Genomic DNA, 12,069 nt, shown 5'->3' with positions numbered 1-12,069 from the left:
TGCGTTAGTGAAACAAAAGCAGGCATTTACGTTTAATACAGTTCAAAGTAGATGAGAAAAGGCAGGAGTGGTATCAATTAGCAGATTAAGAATTGGACACAGCAACCTTAATAGCAGTATACTCATAGAGGTAAGCACCTAACAGGACTCTGTGACGTACAAAGTAAGACTATTGAGCATGCACTGCTCTCCTGCAGGAAATATATGAGAGTACCAGTACATATTATAACAAAAGGAAAATGAAATGATATTGGTTGCAAAAGAAGCCACAAACAAACAGAACATGGATATGGTAGTAAACATTAGTATGGGGGAAAACAAAGTAGCTTACCAAATTCAAATTTTATTTGTCACGTACACAGTCATACACAGTACGATATGCAGTGAAATGCTTATACGACCGCCAGTGACCTTAAAAAATAAAAACTTATACGTTAGAAATAAATAAGAATAAAAAGAAATATTAAAGAAAAATAAATTTAACTAGGTAAATAAACTGTACAAATAAGGGGAATAATAAAAATATTATAAAATATAGAAATATAGAAGAAAAAAGTATATATATATATATATATATATATATATATATATATATATATATAAATTGTGACAGTGGTTATGCAAATATGCATAAAAAGTGACTTATTAAAGTGTCTTGTGCAATGGTCCAGATATGTATTGCAAGTGTGTATGAATGTGTCCATGATTGTCCATGATTGTCCAGTCAATGTTGGGAGTTTAAAAGATGTTCTTAGTTCTGTATGGTGGCGTGATTGAGAGACCTTATCGCCTGCGGGAAGAAGCTCCTCCTCAGTCTCTCTGTGTTGGCCTTCAGGGAGCGGAATCGCTTCCCAGACCGCAACAGAGTCCATTGTTGGGTTGGCCAGGACGATCTTTCTTGCTTTGGTCCAGCACCGCTTGCTGTAGATCGAGTGCAGGTCAGGGAGCTCGGTGCGGATGGTGTGCTCAGCTGATCGCACCACCCTCTGTAGAGCTAGTCTGTCCTGCATGGTGCTGTTACCAAACCAGGTTGTGATGTTTCCCGTCAGGATGCTCTCTATGGTACATGAGTAGAAATTCCTAAGCACCTTAGCGGGCAGTCTGAAGTAGTGATGGGAAGTTCGAATCATTTTAGTGACTCGGTTCTTTGAATCTTGTTCATTATAATGAGCGAATCTCTTTTTGAGTCATTTCGTTCTTTTGATCAGAAATAAAGTGTTGCGTTTTCAATAAAAGGACCCCCAAATACGTCTACATACAAAATTTTTGGCTATAGTTTCAGTTATGAGAATATTACAATGCAACCAAGGACATATTATAATAAACAGAATGAGCAGCTCACCTCCTATATTCCAATTTGAGTCGTTTATTCTTCTAAATCTATTGCACCGCATAGCGTCATGGGAGTCACGTGTCAAAAGAACAAACGACTCGAAACTTAAAGACTCATTGCTGAGAATCATTCAATTCTGTTTCCTGTATATAACATACTGAGGTTTTGCGATGCTTTGCGCATGCGTGCCCTATAAAAAACGAACGACTCACTCTCCGAGGTGACTTGTTCAACTGAGTCATGTTAAAGATTCGTTCAAAGAGAAAGAATCGTTCATGAACGACCCATTACTAGTCTGAAGTCTCTCAAGCGTCTGTGGAGGTAGAGACGCTGTCGGGCCTTTTTACTACGGTGTTAATGTGACAGGACCATGACAGGTCCTGCATGATGTGAACACCGAGGTATCGGTAGCTGTCCACTCTCTCCACTGGGCTCATGTTAATGACGGGGGTCTGGTAGTTCCTCTCCTGCTTTGTACTAAAGTCCACTATCAGCTTCTTAGTCTTGCTGACGTTCAGGAGGAGATTGTTCCTTTGGCACCAGTTCTCCAGATTTCCAATCTCCTCTAGGTAGGCCGTCTCATCATTGTTGGTGATCAGTCCCACCACAACAGTGTCGTCAGCAAACTTGATGACGGCGGTGGAGTTGGTAGTGGCCATGCAGTCGTGGGTGTACAAAGAGTACAGCAGGGGACAGAACACAACCCTGAGGGGCTCCAGTGCTGAAAGTGAGTGAGGCTGAGACATGTCCGCCTATCCTTACTGCCTGTGGTCTGCCAGTCAGAAAATTGGAGATCCACTGACACATAGATGAGCTGAGTCCCAGGTGCTCCAGCTTGGTGGTGATTGTGGAGGGAATTATGGTATTAAATGCAGAGCTGTAGTCGATGAAGAGCATTTTAACATAATTCCCTTTCCTAGTGTCCAGGTGAGTGAGTGATGTGTGGAGGAGATGACAGATTGCATCGTCTGTGGAACGGTTCGGGCGGTATGCAAACTGTAGTGGGTCCAGTGTGTCTGGTAGTGAAGAAATGATGGAGTCTCTGACCAGGCGTTCAAAGCACTTCATCACTACTGAGGTGAGGGCTACAGGGCAATAATCGTTGAGGGAAGCAGGATGAGGTTTCTTCGGGACAGGAACAATGATGGATTCTTTGAAGCATGTGGGGATCACCGACTGAGATAAAGAGATGTTGAATATCTCAGTGAACACAGGTGCTAGCTGGTCTGTGCAGGCTCTGAGAATACGACCTGAGATTCCGTCTGGTCCTGCTGCTTATTAGGCAGGGGCTATGGAAAAGATAGCAGAAGCAATAGACAAGATGATGGATGATGTTTGTTTTTAATCAGAATTAAATAATTGTCAGAGAGATGAGATTGCCAAAAAGAAACAGAGGAGGCGGTACAATAATATCCTGGCATACATACCAGACTTTACAGTACATTATTTAAAATAGGGAAAGTCGATACAGGCAACTGCAACTATTGTAGGCAAAAAGCGACATTAGGACATGTCATGTTATGATGTCAAAAATATGAAACAGAAACGATTTGAACAAAAGGCTAAGAAAAAGTTTATTGGATTAACTATTAGTGAAAGTAAAATAATGTGTTGTAGACTAACTGTAAAATCCTAACCCAGACCCCTTACCAATTGGTGGCGGTAAAGCACCAGTTCGTTGTTTGCCAACCCCCAATGACCACCACAAAGTAGAAGAAGACCAGGTGGCGGAAGTGCACCATGCCGGATGCTTACTGCTGCTAAGTATCAGAGAAGAAGACGGTTAGCACCGGCATGACAGTTGCGCGAGTAGGTTATGTTAAGTCAACAAACTTATATATTAGTTTACCGAATAGACCACTGATTATTAATAGGACGGATATCATTGATGAAGTAGCATTACAATTGGTTGTTTTATGTAACATTCTGAACTGCCTTGTACCTTGTGTTTCGCGATTTCAGCTTAGGTAAGCGTGTTATATGGTAAATGTTTACTTAATCGCAGACCCGAGGCTGTAACTTGCTTGGCAAATATTTCGAGTTGCTCTTGCTTTCTTTAAACAGAAACGAACATCTACATAATTGTGCGATTTGGATAATGAGCTAGCTGTATTTGTACACTTCCCTGTCTTGTGTCACAAGCAGACAAATTTTGCGGATTTAGATCTAACTATAAGGGGTCGCTCCAGGTTTGGTCATTATGCCCATCCAGTGTAACAGCTGTGTAGAAAACCGAGCGCTGCTCAGACGCCCAAAAACCGGCCATTCCTTATGTAAATCCTGCTTCTTCTGGGCTTTTGAGGAAGAGATTCATCAAACCATTGTGTCGGCCCGGCTGTTTAATCGTGGGGAGACGGTTGGGATCGGAGCATCAGGAGGAAAGGACTCCACTGTATTAGCTCATGTTCTGAAAGTGCTGAATGAGCGATATGATTACGGCCTTAAGCTACTGCTGCTCTCGGTGGACGAGGGGATCACGGGATACCGCGACGATTCTCTAGAAACGGTGAAGAGAAACCAACAGCAGTACGATCTGCCTCTAACCATTGTGTCCTATCAAGAGTTATATGGTTGGACCATGGACGCCATCGTCAAACAAGTGGGCCTGAAGAACAACTGCACTTTTTGCGGCGTGTTTCGGAGGCAGGCGCTCGATCGGGGAGCTATGATGCTGAACGTGGACAAGATATGCACAGGTAGTTTTTAATTTAATCAAACCGAACTATACTGTTGAAAATTTTGGAGGAAATTTCTTAGTTAGCAGGAGTGGAACCTGGTGTGTTTTTTGCGTTTGTAGCCCATATACCTCGAATTTCTGTGTTTTTACTCTAATCAGAGAATAGTGGAAATCCTTGTTTCCCATTTGTTTGGTTCATTTAATGAAGGATTAAACTATTTATTACATTATCTTACACTGGAAGATCATAATCAGGGGGAAAAAAACAATTTTTTTACAGTAACACACAGGCACTTTTTTAGACTGCAGAACTTATTCTAAACACCTTGAGGTGGATGGACTTTGATGGGGGACAAACATGGTGTTCTGGCTTTTTTTTTTTAGCCAGGAACAAAAAGCTGCAGTGGGCACTAGTCCACCAAAACTGGACAGTATAAACGTAGCCTCCTTCTGTTAATCTTGCTGAGGCATAGAGATACAATCTTATTTGCTTCCACCACTGCTGAGTATGTGGATCCTTTCATAGCTTCATAGCTTAAATTTACTCATCTACTAATAATGATTTATGGTATGATAACACACCATGCCAAAATGGAAAAGGTGTGTCAAAGTGGTTTCATGAACATGACAATGTATGGAAGTATAATAGTGCCAAATTCCTCAAAGCAAAATAGCAGGTTGAATTACATAAACTGAAGAAAACGTGTTGCAATAAAAAATGTTTGAATTTTTCTGCATTGCAATTTGATCTGAATTGAAAAAATTCTTAGAGCATTTACAATGTTTGAAATTTTTGCCACTGCAATTTATTGTGGTTGTATATTTCAAGTGAAAATGTAATCCAAGCATTTAAAATTCAATGCAAAAATATTCAAGTTACTAAATTACAGTTCAAAAATATTTTTATGTGTTAATCCAATACAATCTTCATTATTTTTCAATATAACAAATTCAGGTTGACAAAATTCAGGTTACAAAAATACAGGTAACAAAATTCAGGTAATAAAATTCAAGTCGTCTTGTGTCTTCACATCCGGGATATCACAGGAAGAGCAGTGGAGAGCCGATTGCTGCTGTCCGTGCCGCAGTGTACTTTAAAGTGTGCTTCCTGCTCCCTGTGCAGTCTAGTTCTTAGAAACTACTTACCGATCGAAACGCTGCCCTCTTAACTAACAGGCCGGTGTTCCGGGAAATTCAGTTTCCCTATGTTTCCCCGGTCGTGCGCAGATTCAAATCAGGACGTCACTCGCTACTTAACGCTGAGAAGGCGAACAAGGATTTTAACAGGGTTTCTCTTGTTTTACAGTGTTTTTACCAACTTTGTGAATTAAAAATATAACCTATGCAAAATAATCGAGTGTCTTTTCCCTTTTTTTTTGTATATTTGAAGATAATTCAGACGTTTTAAGCCGCTGCAAAAGACTGGTTTGCTGGCCAAGTACTGACATCGCGACTACTTTTATTACACAAACATTAGCTGTGTGAAAATAGATGTGATACTGATTAATTCTAAATATATTTAAGGTTATACTTTGTAATTTATTATAGCATGTAACTCAAGGGTAGAGTGTCTACTCGTGATAACCACCATACTCTTTTTTTTTTTTTTTTTTTTTTTTTAACCCACTCAAACATCTAGTTTTATGGTGTACATATCAAACACACTGGTACAGCGATTATAGCTCTCATAGTTATTTATGTTCATCACATCGATCTATTTATCTACCTATCCATCTACCTACCTTAGCACCCGCATATGATGGGGAAACATGATAATCCTGAAGTCCATGATATACTGTATGGATATCCATTATAAAACAGACATATATAATTGGCACAGCACATATTATAATAGAATTTTTACATTAAATAATGTATCTGAATTGGTTCTTTTTATTTAATTTCACAAAGTATGGAAACTTGAAGTTTATTACAAATGTTAACTGGGTGAATTGATTTCCAGGAGTCTTTTGTTAAAATAGTGTTTTTGAAAAAAACATCATCTCACTGTATTACCTAAGCACACATGTCTCTGAGGCAATTTCAGACATCTCAGATACTTCCACAGCCAGTAGGAGGAAGGAAAACCGATTTTCCTGATGTTTTTTAACCCATTCTGATCACTTTTATTTTTGCTATGGGCACACGTCACTGAGTCAGTTTCAGACATCCCTGATACTTTACAGTACACTGAGGCACGGACAGCAGCAATCGGCTCTCAAGTCACAAGACGACTTGAATTTTATTACCTGAATTTTGTCGACCTGAATTTGTTATATTGAAAAATAATGAAGATTGTATTGGATTAACACCATGAAAATATTTTTGAACTGTAATTTAGTAACTTGAATATTTTTGCATTGAATTTTAAATGCTTGGATTACATTTTCACTTGAAATATACAACCACAATAAATTGCTGACTAGATCTGAATGTAATAGAGCAAATTTGAGATGTGTTAGAATGGGAGATTTAACATCGACTGAATTATTTAAGAATTTTTTCCCAGCATCTTTTAGAATTATGCCAAAGTTTTGTAATCAGGTGGAGGCCCTTACCCAAATCCATATACGGATCCTAATAAAGTGTTGTTTTTTGTTTTTTTTTTTAAATCGTGTCTAGTTTAGTTACTAATAGTCTATTGTTTACTAGTATATTTTGTCAATACTAAATCCAATATACTTGCACAAATTATGTAACTACAATTTAGCAACATATTTTGTGTATTAATCAAGCTGCCCTCAACACTTTGAGTTAGCTTTGACAGGTATGTCTTTGTGCGTGTCTATATGCTGATTAACACACATGAAGGAGCCTGTCCATGACCAGCAAAAGGCAGGTGCAAATTACTTTCTAAAATAGAAATGCAGATTAACTAGCAATTAAAATCTTCACTTTTAATAGTGTTATGATAGTGGAGTAATATAATGTACAAATTTCATAAATTATATTGGTGTCTTGATGTAATACATTTGTAATCCAGCAAGAAATAAGCATTGTCAAGCTAATTGCAATTAATTATTCAATAATATTAAAGTATAATAATTAAAAATGAACAGTGAGTACTTTAATTCAAACTATAAGCAGCGTATAAGGAAACAAAAAACATGCATTAAACTGTAAGAGAATTAACTAGATACAATTTCTGGAGAAGTAGGGGTGCAAATGCATGCTGCTTTTCTTGAGCAAAACATCTTGTTTCTAGCCCATATGGTTCCAAAGATAAGATTGTATACTGCCTGTAAAATCAGGGTGTCTGTGTGTGTCGTGTCTGTCTGTGTCATGTCTCTGCCTGTGTGCCTGCCTGCCTGTGTTCCTCCCTGTGTGCGCACACGCGCGCGCGCCTGTGTGTGCTAAAAGCAGTGTACTTTTAATGTAACTTCATATGTGTTTATGCACAAATAATAGAGGGGGAGGTTATTGTTTTTAGCCTTTGATTTGGCACTAATGTTGTTTAACTTTTCTGCGCGCCTGTCTGTCTGTCTGTCTGTGTGTGTGTCTGTATTGATTGGACTTGGGCTGTTCCTCCCCCCCTGCACATGAAACACTCAGTCACTGAGGGCCTGTCCACACGGAGACGCGTTTTGCTGTATACGTATAAATTTTTCATCGTATTGGCATTTCGTCCACACGGATCCGGCGTTTTAGGAGACTGAAACCGCTATTTTTTGAAACCGGGTCCTAAAGTGGTTACATCTGAAAACAACACCCTTGCGTCTTCGTGTGTACGGCCAATCCGTATATTTTGTGAAACGATGATGTCATCACATCACGTGTCGGTTGCGTCACACGTAACAGCAACAACAATAATGGCGGACTACATGATTGTGTTCATGTTGCTACAAAGCCTACTAGCTTTATTATAGCAAAATCTATTGCTTCTATGCAGCTGTTATGAGCAAAAAGCGATAATGTACAACACCATCTTGGTTCGTATACAGCGCGAAGGTTATGCACATGCTCAAGGTCTTCTTCTCCTTTTATGGTGTATCTCTATGGCAGAATTACAGCGCCCCATACTGGTCTGGCATATATACTACACCGTTTTCAGTGGTTTCGTGTGTACGCAGATATTTCTTGAGACGACACCGTGTTTACGCAAAAAAATTATCGGATAGGGAACGCACCGGCTTCGTGTGGACGGAGTCTGAGAATGTACCTAGCATAAACTTCAAAGCCAACAGCACACTTGTGGTATTTTTACTTGTTTCCACCCAAAGGTCCTTTAATACAAGTTGGTTCTTTAATTGTTTGAGAGAAGAGAAAAAGTTGTTGGATTTCAATTTTCATGTGTGTATTAAAAAAATTGTGCACATAATGGCCTTTTTTTTTTTTTTTTACAGAAATGGTCCAAAAATGTTTAGTACATTTACATTTGGCAGATGCTCTTATCCAGAGCGACTTACATTTTTATTTCATTACAGATCTGAGCAGTTGAGGGTTAAGGGCCTTGCTCAAGGGCCCAACAGTGGCAACTTGATGGTTGTGGGGTTTGAACCTGGGATCTTCTGAACCGTAATCCAATGCCTTAACCACTGAGCTACCCCTGGCCCTAGTATCCACCCTACAAACCCCATTGTAGACTATGAAGTAGATTTTTTTTAAGCTCTTTGATGTGCTATGTCCCGCTTTGTGATTAGACCTAAAAGGAGCAAGCTAGGAGTCAGGGGAGCAGTGGTTCGACGAACCCTCATAACTAACTGTGCCCCCGCCACTCCCTTCCATTGCACTCGGGAGACCTGGCAACACACAAAACATTGTAACGAAAGGTTAAATATCTATATTAAGAATATGCAAACTTGTACAATGAATATGTGCCATGGGTTACTGCAAACATTCATATTCAATCTCTTGTGTTGTATTTTAAGGTCACAATGCAGATGATGTGGCGGAGACGGTGCTGATGAATGTACTGCGTGGTGATATTGCTCGTCTGCGTCGCTGCACAGCAATCACCACAGCCAGTGATGGTGAAGGAGCAATTCCACGTTGCAAACCTCTCAAATATGCTTATGAAAAAGAAATTGTTCTCTATGCATACTTCAAAAAGCTTGACTACTTCTCTACTGAGTGTGTTTATTCACCCAATGCTTACCGTGGCTATGCACGTACCTTCCTCAAAGACCTTGAGGCTGTCAGGCCTAGTGCTATCATTGACATCATCCACTCGGGTGAGAACCTCTCTGTGAAGGAAGGAGTGAAGATGCCTGTGCAAGGAACATGTTCACGCTGTGGTTATATCTCCAGCCAGGCACTGTGCAAGTCTTGTGTACTGCTGGATGGCCTAAATCGAGGCTTGCCCAAACTTGGGATAGGCAAACACCACCGGCTTCATGACAAGATATTGGCCCAGCAGGCTTTAACAAAACAAGAGGAGAAGAAGCTAAAGGCAGTGGACTTTTAATGTAACTTCATAAGTGTTTGTGCACATATAATAGAGGGGGAGGTTATTGTTTTTAGCCTTTGATTTTGAAGTAATGTTGTTTAACTTTCTTTGGTATTCTACATTAAAGCAGACTTTTGCATTTAAGGATGCTGATTTGTGTTTTTATATTGTAAATACATATTTCAAAACACTGATGGATGTAGTCGCATTTGCAAACTTAAGACTAATTTGTTTGGTAATGCCTGCATGGAGATGTGCTACACTCATGAATATATTAAGTTACAATGTGTTAGATAACAGCAGGGTTACTCCTTATGCTTTTCTGTGTCCTTTAGAACTGAGGCTCCAATAATAAACCCCATCAAGTGCAGACACGATTTTTTATTTTGTTACACCTATAGAAATTATAACTTCACAATTATAAAATAATTGATTATTGAATTATTATAGTTTGTATAGTGAATTTAATGAATTGGGTTTAATCCTAACGCCATTAATTATCAGTGTGGATCTAAAAAGTTGAGTTGGTGGAAAGTCCCAGAATAAAAAGATCTAATAAATGTCAGATTGTTAGTATGCACACTTAAAACATGAGCCTAATATTTTCATTGATGGGTTAGGTTAAAATGATTCTGTACTATAGGGGGCTTTCATGAAATTTCACTTACTGATCAACGAGTCCATGGCTGCAAACATTAAGGGAACACAATTCAGAAAGTCCATGGTACTTGACCTCCAAAAAAAAGGTTTATTCCTACATCTCTCACCATAGTTGGTGATCAGTGTGTACTTGGGTGCTTTTAAATGGTTTCAGTTAAGACATGTATAAAAAGGTTATGTGTAATAAATGTAGCCACTCCAGAGCAGAGGTGTCCAATCTGATCTAGAAAGGGCCAGTATGGGTGCAGGCCTCCCCTTAATTAGAGCACCTTTGCATCTTATCAGGGGTATTCATATCCAGTCCTGAAGGGCCAGTGTTCAGCACAGGATGGTGATTTTTTTCCCCTGCCCGAACACAGCCGATTTAACAAATCTCTTAATTGCCAGATTTAGTGGGTGTGTGTAAGTGTTGGCGAATTACAAACTGTGCTGAACACTGGCCGTCCATTAGTGCATTTAAACAAGCCTGATAGACAAAAGACGGGCTGGGCAGAGGATACGGATTGTGTTGATTTGTGTGTTTTGTGTGTTGCAGCCTGATCTTATGCAGTAGAGGGCGCTCGTGCTCAGTGTGTTCGCCTCCTTGATATCTGCGCCGGGCGCTGCTCACTCAGACCTGTGCGTTTGAGGAACCGCACAACTTCAGAAGAACTTGTTTAAGAAAAAAACAAAAAAGCATTATAGTAAGACCACGGGTCACCGATTTTTTCTGGCGACGTGGACGCAGACAAGTGAAGAATCGCAGAAAAGCGCAGCATGGACGATTTAGGTAAGAAAAACAATACTTCTGCATACCTTTTATATTTCCTGTAGGGTGGCAGGAAAACAAAATAGCGGAAAAGTATGGGAGGAATGGGAAGCGCTAACGTGCTATTTCGTGTGTAGCTAACTTAACCAACAATGAACAAGTTAGTTTTAAAGTGGGCAAATGTTAACTTATCTTTTTCGCGAGTATGTGATTCTCTTCGCTGTATTACCAAAGTGGTGAAATGTTCATTTTGAACTGGTCTGACAGCGGAAACCCGTATTTGTATTAACGTTAACACTCAGTCGGCTAGCTTAGCTAACAAATTTGGGAATGCCAGAGCGTTTGACCCCTCGCCAGAGAAACGTTTAAAATATCATTGTTCAGTTATGAATAGATTCGCTTCTTCGTCGGGTTAACGCTAGCGACATGTGGACTGCAACACGGTTAGAGATAAAAGATAACCTTTTAATTACCGGTTATTATACTATTTCTTGGATTCGGAGATTTCTAAAGCAAATCCCAGAGTTTTGTCTACCACCTTAATCTGATAAAGGGCTGAGCGACAAAACTTAGCAGTCAAACACTAGAAAACAAGATCAGATTTAGTTTTAGAAGACATTTTAAGAACAAGTGAAAACACTTAGATTACTCGTATGTAGATACTCGTTTAGCTTTCCAGGATAACATATACCATCTTATCAGTAAGATCTTTAAAAAAAAAAAAAAAAGAAGAAGAAAAAGATCATAGCCATTAAGTTTGTACTTTTTTTTCACGATTACAGTTAATAATAATTTTTTCAAGCTCAAGTTTGGGCTGAGTTAAGAACCAAAAAAGACAAATGATGGAATCTAGTTTGACCTTTGGAACAACCACGAGTAAAAAAAAAAAAAAAAAAAAAGTCATTTATTCACTGTAACAATAAGATGAGTGATGCATATTGTAAAGCTGATATTTGACTACATCATATGCAGTAGACATTTTACATTACAATTTCATTAAATAAGGAACCCAAACAAATTTGATTTATTAAATTACCTTTTTCCATGACTGATCCAGGTTTGAAAAATTAATATGCATTAATTTGCTTTATTTGGTGATTAATTTTAGTAATTATTTAATACTGTCAATGAAGTGCATTTATTTGTATTATGATGCCGCATTAGTAGTCTCAACTTCAGACCAAGCTGACAAGTTTGCACAGGATGTGATTGCTCAAATGATTAAGGCTGGGTTTACTGATTTCTGCCAAGCTGGTATTATTGAA

General features: G+C 39.0%; 2 protein-coding genes across 4 annotated transcripts in view; both read left to right on the top strand.

Moving 5' to 3' along the window:
* The first annotated feature begins 3,093 nt into the window (after nucleotides 1-3,093).
* Nucleotides 3,094-12,069, top strand: part of pxnb (paxillin b) — a 55,981-nt gene continuing 47,005 nt past the window's right edge. For 2 of the 3 annotated variants that reach the window (XM_053503395.1, XM_053503394.1), the window contains exons 1-2: nucleotides 3,094-3,300; nucleotides 10,592-10,825. In XM_053503395.1, the coding sequence (XP_053359370.1) occupies nucleotides 10,813-10,825 (13 nt within the window). In that variant the 5' untranslated portion in view covers nucleotides 3,094-3,300; nucleotides 10,592-10,812. The remainder of the gene's footprint in view (nucleotides 3,301-10,591; nucleotides 10,826-12,069) is intronic. The other variant, XM_053503396.1, reaches the window with a different exon arrangement.
* On the top strand, nucleotides 3,300-9,540 carry ctu1 (cytosolic thiouridylase subunit 1 homolog (S. pombe)). The gene is made up of 2 exons (XM_053503397.1): nucleotides 3,300-4,029; nucleotides 8,879-9,540. Exons 1-2 carry the CDS (start codon nucleotides 3,534-3,536, stop codon nucleotides 9,412-9,414), a joined length of 1,032 nt encoding a protein of 343 aa, XP_053359372.1. The 5' UTR covers nucleotides 3,300-3,533; the 3' UTR covers nucleotides 9,415-9,540.

The sequence above is a fragment of the Clarias gariepinus genome, chromosome 9, assembly GCF_024256425.1.
Source record: "Clarias gariepinus isolate MV-2021 ecotype Netherlands chromosome 9, CGAR_prim_01v2, whole genome shotgun sequence".
Classification (NCBI taxonomy): Eukaryota; Metazoa; Chordata; class Actinopteri; order Siluriformes; family Clariidae; genus Clarias; species Clarias gariepinus.
Note: the sequence above shows the minus strand (reverse complement) of the source record. Positions and strands in the feature narration are given on the sequence as shown.